At 45.9% G+C, this 21246-nt stretch overlaps 3 protein-coding genes across 3 annotated transcripts in view; 1 reads left to right on the top strand and 2 right to left on the bottom strand.

Moving 5' to 3' along the window:
* LOC120835975 overlaps positions 1-21246 on the bottom strand; it is a 387414-nt gene that overhangs the window by 117466 nt on the left and 248702 nt on the right. The gene's annotated exons all lie outside the window — the stretch shown is intronic.
* Positions 1-21246, bottom strand: part of LOC120837130 — a 213803-nt gene that overhangs the window by 99172 nt on the left and 93385 nt on the right. The gene's annotated exons all lie outside the window — the stretch shown is intronic.
* On the top strand, positions 318-11088 carry LOC120837121. Its single transcript, XM_042291413.1, has 2 exons — positions 318-333; positions 10265-11088. The coding sequence occupies exons 1-2, from the start codon at positions 318-320 to the stop codon at positions 11086-11088; spliced, it is 840 nt and encodes a 279-aa protein (XP_042147347.1).

Genomic DNA, 21246 nt, shown 5'->3' with positions numbered 1-21246 from the left:
GTGCAACTTCAGTGCTGGAGGCCCATATCGGTATTTACTGTAGCAATAGACCTCTATATAATAATTATATTCTGAGAGGTGAAGGAAACTGCCGACTATGAAATAATCTCTACCTCGGCATTTAATGCTAGGCATGATGCTCCATTTCACCCTTATGACAGGGCTGCAGCAGACACGAGCCATCGGATTCAATTCAATGCCATGCAAGTGTCTTGAGGGAGCATAGGAGCTTGGTCAGCACTCAATCGGTTGGGATCACTCGTAGCAACAAAGTCTAGTGCCATTTGTGCAGATATTGTTAAAGAAAAATTTCACGGATGACTTTCTTTCAAGGTAACTATTAGTATCAAAATATGAAGTATTTCAGAGCTGTGGTAACAGTTAAGAGTGCAGATTTCTGCCTCTGAAGCTTTTTGCCTTTTGCGACACTTGGTTAGGTGGAAGGCAATAAACACGCTAGAGATAGAGCATCTAATGGGTCCTTAACCTGCCACCAAATATAAGAAAAAATATCCAATGATTTAGGTAATTTCTTATCTAAATCATTGGATATTATCCAATGATTCAATAATATCCATTGGATATCATAATCATTGTGTACATATTTCATATATTATTGATATGTATTTGTGACTAAAAATCTGCCAAGTATTACAAAGCTTTCTATATTTTTCGTAAAGAAGTTGAGATATAAACTGGAATAATTCAATATATATAAAAAATAGTTTATTGCGGAATTAACAATCGTTACCGCAAAAGCATACTCTGTGTGACTGATTTGACTTAGCGAATGCAATCCCAATGAACATCACCTAAATGTCATTTTAGTTGTCGTCTGGCAGGTCCCATCTCGAATGTCATTTGGCGTAAATGCCATTTTAGTTGCCATCTGAGAGGGGTATTAGGCGCAATGGGGGTAGGGCATTCAACATTCACTGGGCCGATGACCAGGTGCCAACCTCCCCCCCTAACTTTGCACCTCCTTTCCCCCCTGAGCAGAAAACCAAAAATTAACCCACTTGACTTGAATAAGGACTGGGCTCCATAGCGAATATGCGGCCAAGAATCAACAAGCTTCGCCTGGCATCAACAATCACTCTTTTGGCATTGCGTGCAGGTTCAACACCACTGAACAAATTTAGAAGGCATAAATATATAGTGCAACTCTTATAAATTTGAAGAACTGAAGAAAAAAACTGGTCAACATTGTAAAATAGATATCTGCTCTTTGCAAAAACAAAACAGTTGAAAGGCAAAAGAAAAATGCTTTAAAGAGAATTAAACGAAACTTCTTAACTGTGAGCAGTACTACCACAGGAATCTCAGACTTCGTATTAAAAGAATCCTGCGCTGATAATTCAAACAGTGATGCCGTGATCAGTACGCCGTGATCAGTGAGGCCGGTGAACTATTTGATGGAACACCACTACCCCAGATATCTAAGTCTGTCACCATGTATCAACTAAAACATTTGGGGGGAAAATGTAGTTCGTGCGAAGTAAGAAACATGCAAAATGGTGAAAAAAAAATGTCTTGTCTGCACCTTGGCATTTTACAAGTAGGCAACAATGCATGCAGAACACTGCCCTCAAAACAAGAAGCAAACAACAAGGGCCTGTGCCGCCACAACGACAAACCGCAATGGGGATTGCCTTGGCACTTGCTGCTCCCTTTCACAACCTATACATATTTGCACAAGACATACCTGAGCTAATTACCCAAAGATACATGACACATATCAAATTTAATAAACTCTAGTTTTCTTGCTTGCACCGTTTAGGGGTTAATCTCTGAAAGTACTAGCTTCATAGGTTGATATTGGCTGAGTATAGCAGTGATTTTGTTCCTTCTGTCATCTATCAGCTATTGACAAAATTTTAAGGTATCAAAAGTTGGGTGTCGTCTACAAAATTCCAGTTAGGTGTGGGGCATGCTATATGGGGCAGGCTTGCTGTCCTAGTGACAAGAAATACAAAAAAGCAGTTAGAAACAGCATGAAGCTTTTAAAGTTGAAATAACATACCATATTTTCCAATATACAAGACACTTTTTTCAAAAATTTTCGGCGGTGCGTTTTATACACAGGTATGTCTTATGTACTAATTTTTACTTAGAAACTTCCGAAAAGTGGGGGGGTGCATTTTATACAAAATTGTGTCTTATACAACAAAAAATATGGTACCTCAAATTAACGATTCTGATGCTGATGACAAGGATACTACAATATTGCACTGAGAAGTGTAACAACCACTTAAAGAGGGAGCCATTGATGATTGTTGTGAATGATGATTGTTTCAGCAATATGTCTCTTTCACTTAGTGATCTATTTAAAGGGCAACTCCACTTCATTTATGGTTTTCAAAAAACAATGCAGTCTTCTTCAGTATCACCTAAGACCACATGTCAAATATTACCACGCAGTTCTGTCTAAATGTCTCTTAAATGGCCCGGCAAACTTCGCACCTCGCCAAGTTGCCGAAATCAGCTGACTCGAGCGGGCAAAACCAACAGCGCAGTCAGGGCTACGGCATGGGCGCAGCCAACATTGAGCTAAACGTCATCACCATTGCCCTCTTTTGCTTGTTTTTACTTCTCCGTGCAAGCTTAGTTGATGACGTCAGCAAAGTTTCCTTTCGGCGCTCAGCGGTGTCTACATGATTGGTGCTACGTGCCTGCGCAGCGCACTTCTTGGGAGCCGTACGGCCGCCCCGCCCTGTTCTCGCCGTTACCGCCGTCCTCGTCTCACCGTTTGTGATTATTGTCTCTTGGAGTTTCGTCCACACTTCAGACACCACGTGCGCAGACTTATACCGCAGTTGTGCTGATGTCGTCAAATGTTGTAGACTTCAAAACGTGGCGAAGCATGCGGTGCAGACGACACTTGCGCTTGGCACACGCCTGCCCCAATCCCGCCTGTAGCTGAGTAGAGGATCACGTGACATCTCGTACCACGTGATCGCCATGTTCTTGGCAGCCTGCAGTCAATGTTGCCAGACGGAGCCGAAGTTTCGGTTTCGATTTCCGCTTGTGTTTAAAATTAGATTTAAAAATATATATCTCGATTTTCCCGAAGCAAACGACGTAGTGTCTTTTACTAGGGCTTTTCATTGCGAAATCACTCATTATCCCTAAATCTTCGGAAATGAGCAGAGTTGCCCTTTAAGCATTGCTGAATACACAAAACAAAATTCTTTATTAAGTTTACCTTTGTTATTTCAGTGTGTGGTATTTCTGCTACGTATGTTTAAATGCAAAAATGTTCCAAAAGCCGGGATTCATGATTAAAAACAAATACCTCCGACTTGTATAACAATACCAACAATTTATCAGACGTTTCGTCTCCTATGCGGGAGACATCATCAGTGCGGCCTGGAAACACCCGACTAGCTACCAGCAATCCAACGCTTATGGTTGAAGAATAACAATCCAGTCACAGGTGATGTATCGCTTGGAATCCGACCCCCAAGTTTTTTCACGCGCTTCCGACTCGGAATACACAGGGAAAATAAGCAGAACAAGGGACTGAAACATAGAGGTTTTATATATGGATTGCAATGCCGACCAAGCTAAACGTGCTCATTGTTGCCAATAGAGTCGATAAAAACCGAAACCAAGACAAAATAATTTTTTTTTCGCGCATGTTGTGCGATTTGGAGCATAATGGTGCGAGGTATTGGCTGTAGCGCAGTTTATGCAAAATGGCGCAGGATGGGGCGGACAAATGCGCCTGGCACAAAATGGCACAACTGGCGCAGCCGTTCCACCCCTGGGCATGTAAGGTCTCTGTTTTTGCCGCATAACGACGGCGGCCTAACACATGTTCATCTCAGCCTTTTGCCTGGGTGGGCTGTGAAACGCGAAGAGAAGACAAACAATGGAGAAAAGCGTACCGGTTGTTTGAAAGTGACAGCAGTAATATAGACCCCAGAGATAGCGTGCACTTTCACTTGCCTTCCTCGTGAACCATCCAGTGGACGCTTCGTGAGCATCGTCCGCGAGTATGGCATACGCTAGCGCTTCCCGCATTTCGATAGCTGAATCGTACAGCTTAAAGCGAGTGTTCTGCGCTGACTATCTCAACAGGCACAAGAAAAAAATTGAATATCAAAGAAACTTTCGCAGTGTAAAGGATTTGGACATCGCCTTGTTGAAGCGTACGCCAGGTGCAGCTCACTTCATCCGAGATGCCGACGTTTTGTGTCAGAATTGCTTCAGTAGCTTCAAGAAACTCCCCAAAGAATCTCCAGAGACATTTCAGCCTGATGAAATTTTTGTTCCACAGAAAGCAGCCGTCCAGGATCTCCACAGATTCATTCAGTGAACAGAAATATTACCTCTGAAAGCACGGACTGAGTTGAGATCACATTGTCGGAAGCCTTACACAAGGTGACAGAGGGAGATTGAGAGCGTTCTCGTTAAGAAAATTTCATCAAGCCTCACTGCAGCACACAGAGTCATCTATGAGCCTGGAGCCTCAATACAAAGCTGGAACATCTGTCCAGAGTTGTTCAGCAACCCGAGATATCCGTTCAATTCTTCCGATTCATACCAAGAACAATACCGTCTCCTGCGTGATCTTGACCCTGACGAATCTCTCCCAGCAACAGATCCAAAAGATGATTCCTTCAGCAATTTGCCACCTGATCCAAAAGCAAAGAAGAACCAAGAAACATTCAGAGTGTGGTCAATTCCTGACCCCTACACAAGAATGAGGCTGAGCCCAGGGGACATTCAGGCGGCAGTTAATTACTACACGAAAGATGAACTCAAATACTTCCAACAAAGCCCAAACAAGAAGGACGTTATTAGCACCATTTCAAAGGGACAAAAAGATTATCTGTCAAATGTTTTATGACTACCATAAAGTTCGAGAGAACGTCCCCATCCGAAACCTTGCCCACCCACCTGTTTGGGCGAAATATATATCTTAATAAAATTCCCAAACATCACCACCCCCTAAAATTCGCAATAGCTTTGACGTGTTCGAAAGCTCGGGAAACCCCCGCCGCGAACATACCTCTGGAAAAACCTTGGATGACATCCGCGAACACCGCCGGTGACCCGATTTCTAGCAAAAGAGAAGATCTCGTCTGGTTAGATTAGAACTAGAAGTGAATCATTTAAGACGTCCGGATGCAAAGGAAAAGAAGAAACAGCTCAAGCAAACAAACTCCACAGGGCGTTTTCAGATAAGATCGAACAACGATGTCTGGTGACCATTTTTAATTTTAATGAAAAAAATATATTTTGCTGGCTTTATGCCAAGGACAACAAAACCGATCCTTGTTTTGGCAAAAAAAAAATTTGTCTTCCCAAAAAAAAAATTGTTAGCACCCCCTCAGCCACGTGCGCGTTTTGCGTATAGCGCGATGTTGGCATTTCGGGCGGCTTCCCCAAAAAACTGTTCTGGCTACGGGTCTAGAAATATTTACTGACCAACTAGGCATAAGAAGGATTGACACCAAGTATTAATAATCGAGTATTGGGGTTGTTATTTTTACAAACAAAATTGCAAACACGGCACATTGCGCAATAATGCTCTGGATTAAAGATTTTTTTTCACCGTATCTATATAGGCTAAGGTTATAAAACTTTGCCAGTGTGTTGCCCTGTGTATAGTTAATCTTTTCATGGAATATTGTTGTCCTGGTTAGCAGGATATATTTACAAGAATTGCTCACACAGGGGCATTTAACCAAAAATGCATTATTTTGAAAATCATTTAAAAAAAAAAGGCCATCTTCAATATTTTTTAAACTCTCCGAAATTAATGTCTATAATATGTACTAACAGAGTCTGCAAAAACATAATGCAATATTTGTGTGGCTTTCAAGCTATAAAGCGAGGAATATGGCCAAATTGACGCTAACGCGGTTGCCATAAATGGGGCGTGCGCATACCCGTTCTTCACAATTTCTTTATTGATAAAAAGCGTGAAAATGCTACGGGGTGGTCAGGAAGAGACAAATTGACAGCACAGAGGTGGACGGTAGTTTTAAAGTAAGAATTCCTAATACATTTTTGAACAACCGACCCAAAAATGCCCATGGGTCAGATCGATCGGGAGGCGCCATCCTTTGACAAGCTCCGCAGCGCCTGTTTCAACAGCCGGCGTATAGCGTCTCCATCTACGCGACGTGAAGGAAGCAACCGGAGCGACTATGCAAACAGATCAACCTTCAACCTTGGCGGTAACATAATATAGGATGTAGGGCCCGGCAGAACTTGCGCCTCCTCTGAGCGCCAATAGATCCGCCGCCGAAAAAAAGAAAAAAAGAAAAACGCACAATGCCAAAAAAAAATACTGCAAAAAAAAAAAAAAAAGATTTGCGATTGACTGAGATTGTCTGTTTATCGCGAGAGAATCTGCGGCCCAAGTCAATACGCAAGATGGCACGGGATTGCCAGCTAAAAAGGGCACCGCAATCCGACCGCCCCTGCGGGTGGCCTTTGGCCATGAAACCGAAGCCGCGAAGAAACAGCACACACCAAAAGAGCAGATAGCTGGGACCTTGAGAGCTGTGAGATAGAGTTGGGACCTTCTCTATATTCGCAAGGGGGCCCACTGCCTAAGCATCAAACGATTTCATCGTGAGCAGCTCCTGCGACGGCTCACGTGCGTGGTCTCTATTTCGATGGCTGAACGTTACAGTTCGAAGCGCGAGTGTTGCGCTGATTACCTCAAGGGGCACGAGAAAAAAATTGTTTACCAAAGGAACTTTCGAAGTGTGATGGACCTGGACATTGTTTCGTTGAAGAAGCGTCTCCGTGGAGGAAGTGTTCCTGTGCGAGAAACAGACTTTGTGTGCGTGAACTGTTTCAGCCGTTTCAAAGAAATGACGGCGGAATCGTCGGAATCAACGGGGCCAGAGGAAACCTTCGTCCCAGAACACGCAGCCGTCGAAGAGCTGAACAGGTATGCGCACTCTTCAGGAGTTTCACCCTTGAAACCACGTTCCGCCGTAAAAAGGCACTGTAGGAGGTCTTACGCCAAGCGAAAGCAGGAAGAAATTGAACGCGCTCTGAGCAAGAAGCTAAGATCAGACGTCACTACAGCGTATGGCGTGGGAGACAAGCCAACAACCTCAGCACAAAGCTGCAGCACCTGCTCAGAGTGGTTGAGCAACCTTCGGTCTGCGTTTGACGCTTCGGACTCGTACCATGAGCGCTGCCGACTTTTAACGCTACTCCCGGAGTCGCTCTCAACGAAAGAAATTCAAGGTGTTATTCCTTCAGCGACCCGCTATTTGCTCCGCAAATCAAGACATTACAAAGAAAAACTGGGAGTGTGGGCAATTCCTGACCCTTACACAAGAAGGAGAGTAAGCGAGGCGGAACTGCAGGCAGCGATGGACTATTACATCAAAGATGATCTAAATTGTACACAGCAGAGTCCGAACAGAAAGGACGTCGTTGGCGTCATGGTGGACGGAACGAGACAGTACATTGCGAGACGTGTGATGACGCGGTCAATTCGCGAGGCTTATCGAATGTATAAGACAGCCCACCCAGACACAGCCATCGGCCTTACAAACTTCTATCCTTTGAGGCCCAAATGGGTTGTGCACATCCCCTCGCATGACGTTTGTGTGTGCGTTTATTGCGCAAACACGAAGCTCGCTGTGTGCGCCCTGGAAAACATTACAGGCGTCATAAGGAGCGCCGAAGACCTCCGTGACCTTTCTCTGTGCAGTCCACCTTCTGCCAAGTGTTCACTCGGAGAGTGCAGGGCATGTCCCTCGGTCGGGTGTTTTGAGGCGCCTAACCTTGGAATTCCAGATGAGGAGGTGCTTTACGCAGTCTGGGAGAACGGCTATCTAATAAAGAAGGAAGTGAACCCAAATACGTTTCTGGAGCACCTTCAAAGAATGTGTCAGGAAGTGGACATCCCATGATTACATCAGGCGCCTCCAGGGGAAGGCGATAAGCGATGAAAAGAATTATCTGCGGAAAGCTAGCATTGTGCTTCACTTCGATTTCGCGGAGAACTGGACGGTTGTTCTGCCCGAGGAAATCCAGTCTTACCACTGGAGAAAGAGTCAAGTCTCCATATTCACCTGCGTGGTCACGACAAGAAAAGGAACCTGCAGCTGCGCCGTCATAAGTGACGACATGTGCCACGACTCCGCCCACGCATGCTACGCTGTTAGCAAGGTGCACGAGTGGCTTGAGGACAAAATTCCGGTGTATGCTCATGTGACCTACGTTAGTGATGGTGCAGCAAGCCACTTTAAGAACAAATACCAACTGCATGAGCTGCAGGGCAGCAAGTACACGTCAACAAAGTGGATTTTTTCCGCAACTGGACATGGTAAGAGTGCCTGTGACGGAATCGGGGGTCTTGTCAAACACCAGGCAACATTGTACAACCTCCGAGGGCCCACCACGTCCGTGATCAAGACTCCGTCAGAGATGTTTGCCGCACTGAACACTAAACTGCCGAACGTGGAACTAATCCACCTCCCGAAAGGTTGACGTCAAAGCGTTCAGGGACATGAAAGCAAGAGAGTGGGACTCTGTTTCTGCTGTGCGTGGAATTCGGTCCTGTCACTTGTGGCAGTGTACGCGGTCCGGCACCTCGCAACCAAAGCTGTTTGTAGCAAGAACAGTAGACGCAGAAAAGATATATCTTTGAAAGTAAAGTCTCTTACGGCTGCGAAAAGCAGATCGAGGTCGCCAGATTACAATGGCAATGAGAAGAAACGAACAGCAATCGCTACAGTCAAAAGAGAAAAAAAATGTTCCGCTTCGGAGTGCCAGGACTGAATCAGGTTAGCGGCCAGCAGATATAATGCACACGACAATCGCCGAAACTGCGCACATGATCTTGCTTAATTAAACTCATTTCAATTGTACCACTTGAAACATGTGTTCTTTCTTATCACTAGTCAAACATGGCCATCAGCAGCCCAGCATCTCTACGAAGGGGAGGCTCCGAAAGTCACTGATCCAAGATATCTGTATTTAAATTGTTGAGTTGTGGTTCAAATTCATCTGAAATCGTTTGTATGAATTATTATTTTTCACGAACTCCTGTCATAGTGCTTTCTGTTCACGCAGGAAGCACTATGACAGACGCCAATAGATCCGGAGCGGCGGATCTGTAAGCGCCAATAGATCCACGGCGGCGGATCTATTGGCGCTCACAGGAGGCGCAAGTTCTGCCGGGCCCTACATCCTATATTATGTTACCGCCAAGGTTGAAGGTTGATCTGTTTGCATAGTCGCTCTGGTTGCTTCCTTCACGTCGCGTAGATGGAGACGCTATACGCCGGCTGTTGAAACAGGCGCTGCGGAGCTTGTTAAAGGGTGGCGCCTCCCGATCGATCTGACCCATGGGCATTTTTGGGTCGGTTGTTCAAAAATGTATTAGAATTCTTACTTTAAAACTACCGTCCACCTCTGTGCTGTCAATTTGTCTCTTCCTGACCACCCCGTAGCATTTTCACGCTTTTTATCAATAAAGAAATTGTGAAGAACGGGTATGCGCACGCCCCATTTATGGCAACCGCGTTAGCGTCAATTTGGCCATATTCCTCGCTTTATAGCTTGAAAGCCACACAAATATTGCATTATGTTTTTGCAGACTCTGTTAGTACATATTATAGACATTAATTTCGGAGAGTTTAAAAAATATTGAAGATGGCCTTTTTTTTAAATGATTTTCAAAATAATGCATTTTTGGTTAAATGCCCCTGTGTGAGCAATTCTTGTAAATATATCCTGCTAACCAGGACAACAATATTCCATGAAAAGATTAACTATACACAGGGCAACACACTGGCAAAGTTTTATAACCTTAGCCTATATAAATACGGTGAAAAAAAATCTTTAATCCAGAGCATTATTGCGCAATGTGCCGTGTTTGCGATTTTGTTGGTAAAAATAACAACCCCAATACTCGATTATTAATACTTGGTGTCAATCCTTCTTATGCCTAGTTTGTCAGTAAATATTTTTAGACTCGTAGCCAGAACAGTTTTTTGGGGGAAGCCGCCCGAAATGCCAACATCGCGCTATACGCAAAACGCGCACGTGGCTGAGGGGGTGCTAACAATTTTTTTTCGGAAAGACAAATTTTTTTTTGCCAAAACAAGGATTGGTTTTGTTGTTCATGGCATAAAGCCAGCAAAATATATTTTTTTCATTAAAATTAAAAATGGTCACCGGACATCGTTGTTCGATCTTATCTGAAAACGCCCCACACCAGTAGACAGTCATTCCTCTGCATGCCCCACCGCTGTTCACCTGCCCTTGCTTCCAGCATTGACCATGAGGAACAGCTACACAATCCAGAGAAAGGTGGAAGTTGCCCAATGGCACAAGAAGAATGGAGATAACTTAAGCAAAACTGCAAGACATTTTGAGCTGGACAGGAAACAAGTTCGCGAATGGAGCAGTAACTACCAGTCTCTTCTACAGCAGTGCCACAACAAAAACAAATTCAAGAGAGCCATAAACAACGGGCGGCCGGTCTTCAGTGAAGAGCTCGATGAAGCGCTCATGGACTTCTTGGACACCGAGTGGGCAGCGGGGCGAGCGGTGAGCAATTGCGTCCTTCAAGAGCATGCACGCAAGTTGGCAGTTCAGATGAACCTTGGCAACTTCGAAGCTTCGAAACACTACCTGGCCCACTGGAAAGCCTGCTTCAATGTCTTGATACGAGTGGGGACGAACGAGAGTCAGAAGTTGCCGGCTGACTACGCTGAGGCCATCTCCATCTTCCAGTGGGCTGTGGGAAGCCAGTGCCTGGAGCACAGATACTCCAACTTTAGTATAGCCAACATGGACCAAACCATGGTACACGTGGACTGCCTAGCCAAGCGGACCAACAACGTTGATGGTGAATCAAGCATCCGCATCGTAAACACAGGCTGCGCCCGTCGTGGACTGACGGTTGCACTGTGTGCAACAGCTGCAGGCATAAAACTCCCGGCTCTCGTCGTGCTAAAGAAACCGACGGGCTGGATCTTTCCAAGGGCACTGTTCGCACTTCCAATCCCAGGTATTGTCTCAATTTCCAAGTACAATCTACGTTACTTCTGGTTTGATGGTCCAAACAAACTTCAGCCTAAGAAGACATTGTAAACATGCAATTAAACCTTTCACAAAAAAAAAGAAGGAAGTTTTAGAGCAGCGTTGCTTTGTTAATGATATAGAAAGCGTCTTCCACGTGTATTTGTGTCTAGTAGAGGGCGCTGCATTGGCTCGTCACTTTTGTTTTTTCATCAATACCATCGATACAATGCAGCAATGCGGCAATGCTTTCTTTCGTGTTTGCGGCTGCTTTGGCTGCTCCGGTGCCGGAGTTTGGAATGAAACCGAATCTCAGCTCCTTTCAGAAAACAAGTGAGTGACCTGCTCAAGAAACGGACAGATGACCACGCTGGTCTTCCTCGAATGGGTGCGGAGGGTGTGGGGTGCCAACAAAGACAACGTGAGGCGGCTGCTCGTCCTGGACCAGGCACCCATTCACAAGACAGGGGCAGCGAGGGAGGCCCTCGACGGGAAGGAAACCGACGTATTCATTCCTGGTGGGTGTACGTCTATCCTCCAGCCAGCAGACATGTGCTGGATGAAGCCTTTCAAGGATGTTCTCAGGAATTGTTCGTCTTCCTTCTTGCGGGAAGGGGCTGTCGCTGCCAAAGGAAACCTCAAGAAGCCGTCGCGCCAGGATGTCGTCAGCTTTGGGTCTGAGGCTTTAGCGTCTCTATCGGAGGAGGCCGTCCCCACCGCCTGGCCTCCATAAGCGACGAACCAGAGATGGGACCCAAAGCTCGGGAGAGCATGGTGGACGAAGTAGTGCAACTTGTCTTTGACAGCGACAGCGATGCGTCTTTCAATGAATTTAGCGATGACGAGTGATCAATAAATGTGGACGCACCACTGATCTGTCAAATGCCGCCACGTTTTTATAGTTTTTGGCACTTGACCCGACACTTCGCCCACCCCAAGTTTTTCACCATTTATCTTTACAGTTTGGTTGGGCATTCTTTCGGAACTTTACAGTAGGTCTATTTGTGAAATAAGGTGGCTCACCCCGACACGACCATTAGGCTCACCAAGTTCTACTCACTGAGGCCAAAGTGGGTGAAATACATCTTGGCACAAGGTGTGCGTGTACACGTACTGCACTAACATCAAGCTAAGTGTTTCTGCCTTAGAAAAAGCCACTGGAATAATAAGAAGTGCTGAAGATATTCGTGAACTGACTATATGCGACATTCCATCTACGAAGTGTTTCCTCGGTCAGTGCAGGTCATGCCCAACAGCTGAAACTCTTACTGCACCTGGCCTGGGAATCCCAGATGATGATGAAGTGTTGTACACAGCCTGGGAGAAAGGAGGGCTGGTAAGGAATGAAGCGAGTCCTGTTATATTTGTGGAACACCTTCGAGAGTGCTTGAGGAAATGGGTGCAGCTAAAATATATTCGACATGAGTAGGGCGAAACGATAAGTGAAGCAAAAAATTCCTAGAGAATGGTAATGTCCTCTTTCAATTTGATTTCACACAAAACTGGACAGTTGTACTGCCAAAGAAGATCAGTCATATTACAGTAAAACCTCGTCATAACAAAGTTGAGGGAGTGGTCGTAATTATTTCGTTATAACCATTAGTTTGTTATAGCCAATGTCCATTTCTTCACTATTAGCAAGCAAGGGGAATTACGATTGCTTTGTTATATCCATTAGTTTGTTATATCCCATTTTGTTATAACGAGGTTTTACTGTACTGGCAAAAGACACAAGTTTCGATCTTCACATGCATGGTGACAACTAGAAAAATAATGCGTAGCTGCGCCCTCATCAGCGATGACACCAGCCACGATTCCGCCCATGCATGCTACACCGTTGCGAAAATTTACGAGTGGTTTCAGGACGTTGCTTCGCCGTACGCACATGAGACGTACGTCAGCGATGGTGCAGCAGGTCATTTTAAGAACCGGTATCATCCATGAGCTCACAAAAACCAAGTACCTGTTGGTCAAATGGCTATTTTCAGCTACTGGGCATGGCAAGACACCTGCAATTGGATTGGAAGCCTTGTCAAACATGAATGCAACTTTTTTCAATCTCCACGGGCCTGCCACATCAGCTATTAAGTGTGCGCCAGATATGGTGGACGTCCTCAAGACAAAATTGCCAAATGTTGCACTAATTCACCTGCCAAGGCCTGACGTACAGGTGTTCAGGAAAATGAAAAAAGACTGGGATTCCGTCCGGCCCGTGACTGGAATTGAATCTTGGCACTTCTCGCAGTGCACAAGCGCCAACGCACTGCGGCACGAATTGCTAGTATCAAAAACGGGAGCGTCAATCTACAAAGAAGCCACTTCGGAAATAAGACTCACTTCCACCAGCGTCTGTGAACAGTGTAGTGCAAAGCGGCTACAACAAATCTCATGACATCTGATGACCAAAGTATTATAAAAACAATTTTATACACCGGATACCCTTCACTATTCATCTTTTCCTTCGCGTTTTACGGCCTGTGGGTACCTTTTTAGAAATGCAGTCCAACCCCGTGGTGTGAAACGGCTCTGAGTTCTTATTATCCGTCCGAAGGCGACTGCGCACGGAGGGGAGAAACCTGACCCTTGGGCCCGGTTGTCACGTCCCGCTGTTTACACCAATGCACGTGGGAGACCCAGGTGGAGCGCGCTAGGATGCCACGACGTCCGAGATAAACATGTGTTAAGCGAAGCCGCTCCGGTAGTTTTCTTTATGTGGCGTACACAGAGACCCTACACGCCAGCTATTGAAAACAGGCCCTGCGAAGCATGCGACATGAAAATGCCTCTCGATCGATCTGGGAAGCGCGATTTTCCTGCCACTTGTATACAAAAGCGCACTAAAACTTCTCACTTTAAAAACATTGTTTGCCTCTGCGCCATCAATTTGTTTCTTTCTGACCACTCTCTAACGTTTTTACACTTTGTAAAAATAATGAATTTGTCATCTGTGTTTATCTACACGCCCCATTCACAGTGCTGTGGTAGCCCCAATTCGGTCATATTTCTAGCTTTATAACTTCAAATACACAAAGATAATGCAACATGTTTTTGCAGATTCTTTTAGTACCTATCATTGGCCTTAATCCGGGAGAGTTTAAAAATAATCGAAGATTGCCTTTTTTTTTATTTGAGCAAAATAAGTCGTAATTATTAAATGACCCCATTTGAGCGTTGCTCAAAATTATTTAGCTGCCCTGGACAACCATATTTAGCACCAATATTAACAAGATATAGGATAACACCCTGGCAAAGTTTGAAAGTTCTGGTATTTATAGATGCGGAGAAAAAGATGAATAAAATGTAAGTATTTTTGCAAAATGTGCCATGTTTGCGACTTTTTTCTAGAAATTAACGTCAACACATAATGATAAATATTTTGAGTCAATACTCCTTATACATAGTTTTTTAGTAAATATTTCTAGACCGGCAGGCACAACAGCTTTTTTGGGAGCAGTGACTCAAATGCCAACTTCGTGCAATTCACAGAAAGCGCTTCACATTGACAGTCTGCTTCTAAATTTTTTTTTCGCAGGACAAACTTTTTTTCCGCAAAACTGATGTCCGTTTTGTTTTAATGGGTGTTGAGTCTACAAAATATATATTTTTGTAAAAATTAAAAATGGTCAACGGGCATGGTTGATCGAATTTATCTGTATGCTAAAGATTGCGGGCTTTGCGGACGCGTGCTCAATTGATGCTCAAAATAATGGCACAAGCTCCCGCTAGCAATGCAGTCCTTGCCTACAATCCACTAAAACTGTTTATTTACATTGAGAAAGAGGTGCCTTCTATCATGTGCCTGCTCTCAGCACTAGCTGCAACAAACGGGTAAACACAATTTATTCATACTTGGGAGTACATTGGCATTTTTTTTAATCATCTGCGTTCAGCCGAATTGGAGAAAACCTGTCTTCACAACCAAGCGACTGTAACTCTGCTCGTGTTATTACATTTGCCAATCGAGACGTCTTTCCATGCTTTAGAGCCCCTATAAAAGTGCACAAACGCTAGTTCTGTCACATTAAAAAAAAAAAACTATCCTCATATGAAAAAAAATCTTATTTAATTCTTATACAACAGCAAACAAGTACGGCCCAGCATGAGACATGCTCCTTGTGGGCCTCGCACGAAAATAGCGGCGGGTGGGTGGAAGGAGGAAGAGGAAGATTGCCCACAATGGAAAGGAGAAAAATGTGGGGACAGGGGGGATTGCACTTCTTTCAGTATATAGGGACTTTACCCATTAAAAGGGTACAGCCATTATCCTCCATTCATTCATCCAGCTTCAACTCTCTGGTGCAAGACATTGAAGAGGGTACAGCTTGCCCCAGTGCCCCAGCGGGTCTATATCTGGTGTCACCCTATCGCCTGAGCACCTCCAGGAAGCCCTCCGTCGCACCGTAAAATAACCGTAAAATTTACGGTGGTATTTGCGTAATATAAACTGTGAGTATGCCATGAAAAGGAATTAACTGAAATGCACAGTGAACGAGCAAAAAGAAATGAAAGCTTGGTCAAGCTTGGTCACCAAGCTTGACCTTCGGAAAAGCCACGGGTGCTGCGAGAACCCAGCGAGGCTCCTCTCGCCTCTTCACCTCCTTTCTTTATCCTTCATTTCAACATGCAACGCCGTGCCAATCGAAAAGCCCGAAACAAAGCTAAAAAAAATGCCTTTGGAACGAATGGCAGCGGGAGGGGGAGGGGGGCACTTGCTCGGTCATGTACAGAGATGGGAAATTTCTGGAAGATGTGCGGGGGGGGGCGACTGCTGAAGTGAGGGCTCATGCTCAGTATTTTACGGTACAACAGCCTAATACGAATGCATTTAAACGCTGGTTCAGCGGTCAGGTATCAATCATCTATTTATTGTCTTTCGCGGGTACAATAAAAACATATTGACTTTTACTTTTTGTGACGTGTCTTCAATCAGGTTGTCAGACGGAACCCAAGCTACAGACGAGATTAAAATGGTTATTTTTCACAAACCCGCAGCCAGAACATAACCGAACCACAATCTTCAGTAGCGGTTACCGGTTGTTAGAATAAAACTGTGCTGCAGTTAACTTAAAGCAATTCACACACACACAAAAAAAGAAAGACTGAAATAAAGTTATTGTTCAGGACATTGATGTATTTTAAGAAAATAAATGGACAAAAAAGAGAACTTACCAAAGCGTTTGTAAGTTCTCTCACCACAAACATAAGAAAGAGCAAGACCTTTCTTGTGGCTGTGGTGTATGTGAGTGTTGTGCGCAAGCTCGAGTCCAGAACTTCATCCACGAGCCCAGAACTTCATCGCTTCTACACCAAACCCTTCTCGAGCAGGACCATGCCTGTGTCACTCTCATGCCCTAAGTTAGTGAAGCTAGTGGCGTTTCGTGCGAAGCCTATCACGTTTTTTTGTCTCGATCTGTACGTAAAAGTGGCGTATGATTCTTTATTGCAGTAGCAAACGTCCATCTCTCTTGGACAACAACACTATGGTGCGATGCTGGAGTTTTGCGGCTCTGTGGGGTGAACAGGTTTGGTCCGCCCTTGCTGGCGTCAGCTCATCGTCTCCCTTGTATAGATTCGCCTGGGAGACGGAAAAACCGCGGACATATCTTCATGTGATCAATCTGTCCGCGGATCAGTTCGGCATGTGAATCAGCCATAAGCAGGCGCTCCCATATGTGGAGCCACTGGAACTTCTAATTGGAAACACTGGATATGTGTTTCAGTACATGTCTGTTGGAAGTGTAATGAAGAATGTTAATTCTGCAGCAGAAGGATGTCAAAGAGATGATAATTTCTCCTCAGTCATCCCCACCCCAGCTGACTATGACAGCAAAGTCTTCAGGGACTTTAGAGATTGTAGTATCTACAGAAACTTGGTACCCGATACAGCTGTGGCAACCATTTGCATTCTACACAAATGAGCTTGAGATCTAAAACCCTTTGGGCTCCAAACGTGGTGTACACAAGCTGACAGTGATCTACTTCCGCAGACTGGACATGCACCCCAGGTATCAATCGAAGCTGAAGCCCATATACCTGGCTCTTACAGCTAAGTATGCACATGTCACAAAGTATGGCTTGGATGTGATCTGGAAGCCACTCCTTGAAGAGATACATTAGCTTTACACTGTTAGCCTTAAGATTGATTGCCCAGCCTGTGAAGTTGGTGGTGCTAGCTGTTTGTGGTGACAACTTGTCACAACACAAAGTTGCTGGCTCCATATGTTCCTTCTCGAAGGGCCGTGTGTGCCGTTTTTGTATGGCCTCTTCCGATGAGCTTCGCAAGATTACACGGGAGGAACTTTGCCAAGTACGAACAAGCGACATAAACAGTGTTCATCCTGCAGCAGTAAATGTAAACCCCGACACAAATTGCAAGCTCTATTGTGTTGTTGGACTCTCGCCACTGGGAACGCTGCCATACTTCGACGTGGCACCACAAATGGCTCCCGACATCATGCACGACCTTTTAGAAGATGTTTTTGTGTGTGTTATCCGTCATGTCATAAAGTAACTAGTCAGTGACAAAATCCTTAGAAAATCGGATCTTGAGCGAGTTGTCCACTCCCCCCGTATGGCCACAATGACAAGAAAAACCGACCAGCAGGGCTGAGCTTCAAATTTATCACCAGGACAGCCAACATGAAAGGGACTGCATCTCAAAAGTGGTGTTTATTTAGACCTTTGATCTTCTGTTCGTCTGTACCCGAAGGCAACCCACATTGGGACGTCATGCTGAAGCTACAGCAAGTAGCGGATATTATCCTTGCAGAAGAGGTTCCAGACGACATTGTTATGTACCTCGAGGTCGCTGTCAAGATGTTCCTCGAAAGTTTCTGTTCAATGTAACCCGACGTTCGACCAATCCCCAAAATGCACTACCTTGTGCATTATGCGTGAATGGCTGAAGGGCTTGGGCCACTTTGCCAGTACTGGTGCCTTTGTTTTGAGGCCGAACACCAGTATTTTAAGAGCATGGCCATGAAGGTAAAGAACTTGCACAACATCTGTCACAGCTTGGCATCGAGACATCAACTTCTGCAAGGATACCAAACGACATCAGTTCGTAAAGGACCTTGCATGGTGTGTGCAATAAGACTGAATGAAAGACTTGCCAGCATGCACATGGAGCCTGACCAAAGATGGCACTATAGTGAAAACAAGCAGCATATCTTTTGACTCCTTCTTCCAGAGTGTACAAGACGTCCTGATCATGCACAAAGCTGAAGTACCAGTTTTCACACAGGTTGCTAAAATTTATGCAACATCTAAACGAGTCACACTTTACATGGAAATGCTAAAGGTGCAAGAGTTTTGTAGTCATGCTGATGATTTTAGAGTGATAAAAACAGACTTGTTCGGAGTCTCTGAGCCTGGGAGAAAAGCCTCATGGCAGCAGTTAGACATGTACCTTGGAATGTATGTACCTCTGCAGAGTGAAGTAATTTTTGAGACACTTGTGTTGCCTAATTAAGGCATCCTTCTCTCTGTGTTTGTAGCTTTGTATTGTACATAGTACTATTATCTAGTGTTGTATATTGCGTTGTGTATAGTACTTGTATATGGTGCTTGTGTACGGTATGTGTGAAATAAATTAATGTATGTACATTTTTAATATGCTTTATTCTTGCATATTGAGTAGTGATGCTGAAAGGTGTGCTTGGATTACCTCCCCTCACCGAAACAAGGCAATACAAAAATTATCTAATAGCGCTATTTAGTGGCTCAATATACTTAAATATTTATTCATGAAATGTTCTGTTGCAACAGGCCTTGGTCAAGACCACTCCCTTCCTGCGATTTACCCAGGCGAGGTTGAGGCGTTAATAACGAGCGACATCTCCTGGAACCGTGTTGACGTCGTCACTCCTAGGTGCGGCTGGCTTTCAAGGGCGAGAGTGACTCAGCGCCGGATGTGAAGCCCAACCTGTCAATGCAGTGTGTTAATGACGAGCAACATCTCCTGAAAGCGTGTTGACGTCGTCACTCCTAGGCGCGGCTTTCAAGGGCGAGAGTGCCTCGGCACTGGATCTGAAGCCCGGCCGCCACTGCAGTGTGTTAATGACAAAGACATCTCCCGGAAATGTGCTGACGTCGTCACTCCTAGATGAAGCTTTCAAAAGCGAGAGTGCCTCGGCACTGGATGTGAAATTTGGCCTGCCACTGCAGTGTGTTAATGACGGGTGACATCTCCCGGAACCGTGTTGACGTCGTCACTCCTAGGTGCAGCTTTCAAGGGCGAGAGTGCCTCGGCACTGGATGTGAAATTTGCCCTGAAACTGCAGTGTGTTAATGACGGGTGACATCTCCCGGAACCGTGTTGACGTCGTCACTCCTAGATGCAGCTTTCAAGGGCGAGAGTGCCTCGGCACTGGATGTGAAATTTGGCCTGCCACTGCAGTGTGTTAATGACGGGTAACATCTCCCGGAACCGTGTTGACGTCGTCACTCCTAGATGCAGCTTTCAAGGGCGAGAGTGCCTCGGCACTGGGCACTGGATGTGAAATTTGGCCTGCCACAGCAGTGTGTTAATGGCGGGTGACATCTCCCGGAACCGTGTTGACGTCGTCACTCCTAGATGCAGCTTTCAAGGGCGAGAGTGCCTCGGCACTGGATGTGAAGCCCGGCCGCCACTGCAGTGTGTTAATGACGAGCGACATCTCCCGGAAATGTGCTGACGTCGTCACTCCTAGATGAAGCTTTCAAAGGCGAGAGTGCCTCGGCACTGGATGTGAAATTTGGCCTGCCACTGCAGTGTGTTAATGACGGGTGACATCTCCCGGAACCGTGTTGACGTCGTCACTCCTAGGTGCGGCTTTCAAGGGCGAGAGTGCCTCGGCACTGGATGTGAAATTTGCCCTGAAACTGCAGTGTGTTAATGACGGGTGACATCTCCCGGAACCGTGTTGACGTCGTCACTCCTAGATGCAGCTTTCAAGGGCGAGAGTGCCTCGGCACTGGATGTGAAATTTGGCCTGCCACTGCAGTGTGTTAATGACGGGTAACATCTCCCGGAACCGTGTTAACGTCGTCACTCCTAGATGCAGCTTTCAAGAGCGAGAGTGCCTCGGCACTGGATGTGAAATTTGGCCTGCCACTGCAGTGTGTTAATGACGGGTGACATCTCCCGGAACCGTGTTGACGTCGTCACTCCTAGGCGCGGCTTTCAAGGGCAAGAGTGCCTCGGCACTGGATGTGAAATTTGGCCTGCCACTGCAGTGTGTTAATGACGGGTGACATCTCCCGGAACCGTGTTGACGTCGTCACTCCTAGGTGCGGCTTTCAAGGGCAAGAGTGCCTCGGCACTGGATGTGAAGCCCGGCCGCCACTGCAGTGTGTTAATGACGAGCGACATCTCCTGGAAGCGTGTTGACGTCGTCACTCCTAGATGCAGCTTTCAAGGGCGAGAGTGCCTCGGCACTGGATGTGAAATTTGGCCTGCCACTGCAGTGTGTTAATGACGGGTGACATCTCCCGGAAATGTGTTGACGTCGTCACTCCTAGGTGCAGCTTTCAAGGGCAAGAGTGCCTCGGCACTGGATGTGAAGCCCAACCTGCCACTGCAGTGTGTTAATGACGAGCAACATCTCCTGGAAGCGTGTTGACGTCGTCACTCCTAGGTGCAGCTTTCAAGGGCAAGAGTACCTCGGCACTTGATGTGAAGCCCAACCTGCCACTGCAGTGTGTTAATGACGAGCAACATCTCCTGGAACCGTGTTGACGTCGTCACTCCTAGGTGCAGCTTTCAAGGGCAAGAGTACCTCGGCACTGGATGTGAAGCCCAACCTGCCACTGCAGTGTGTTAATGACGAGCAACATCTCCTGGAAGCGTGTTGACGTCGTCACTCCTAGGTGCAGCTTTCAAGGGCGAGAGTGCCTCGGCACTGGATGTGAAATTTGGCCTGCCACTGCAGTGTGTTAATGACGGGTGACATCTCCCGGAAATGTGTTGACGTCGTCACTCCTAGGTGCAGCTTTCAAGGGCAAGAGTGCCTCGGCACTGGATGTGAAGCCCAACCTGCCACTGCAGTGTGTTAATGACGAGCAACATCTCCTGGAAGCGTGTTGACGTCGTCACTCCTAGGTGCAGCTTTCAAGGGCAAGAGTACCTCGGCACTTGATGTGAAGCCCAACCTGCCACTGCAGTGTGTTAATGACGAGCAACATCTCCTGGAACCGTGTTGACGTCGTCACTCCTAGGTGAAGCTTTCAAGGGCGAGAGTGCCTCGGCAC

The sequence above is a fragment of the Ixodes scapularis genome, unplaced genomic scaffold, assembly GCF_016920785.2.
Source record: "Ixodes scapularis isolate PalLabHiFi unplaced genomic scaffold, ASM1692078v2 PGA_scaffold2__306_contigs__length_199485367, whole genome shotgun sequence".
NCBI classification, from domain to species: Eukaryota; Metazoa; Arthropoda; class Arachnida; order Ixodida; family Ixodidae; genus Ixodes; species Ixodes scapularis.
This window is presented reverse-complemented; position numbering and strand designations above follow the sequence as displayed.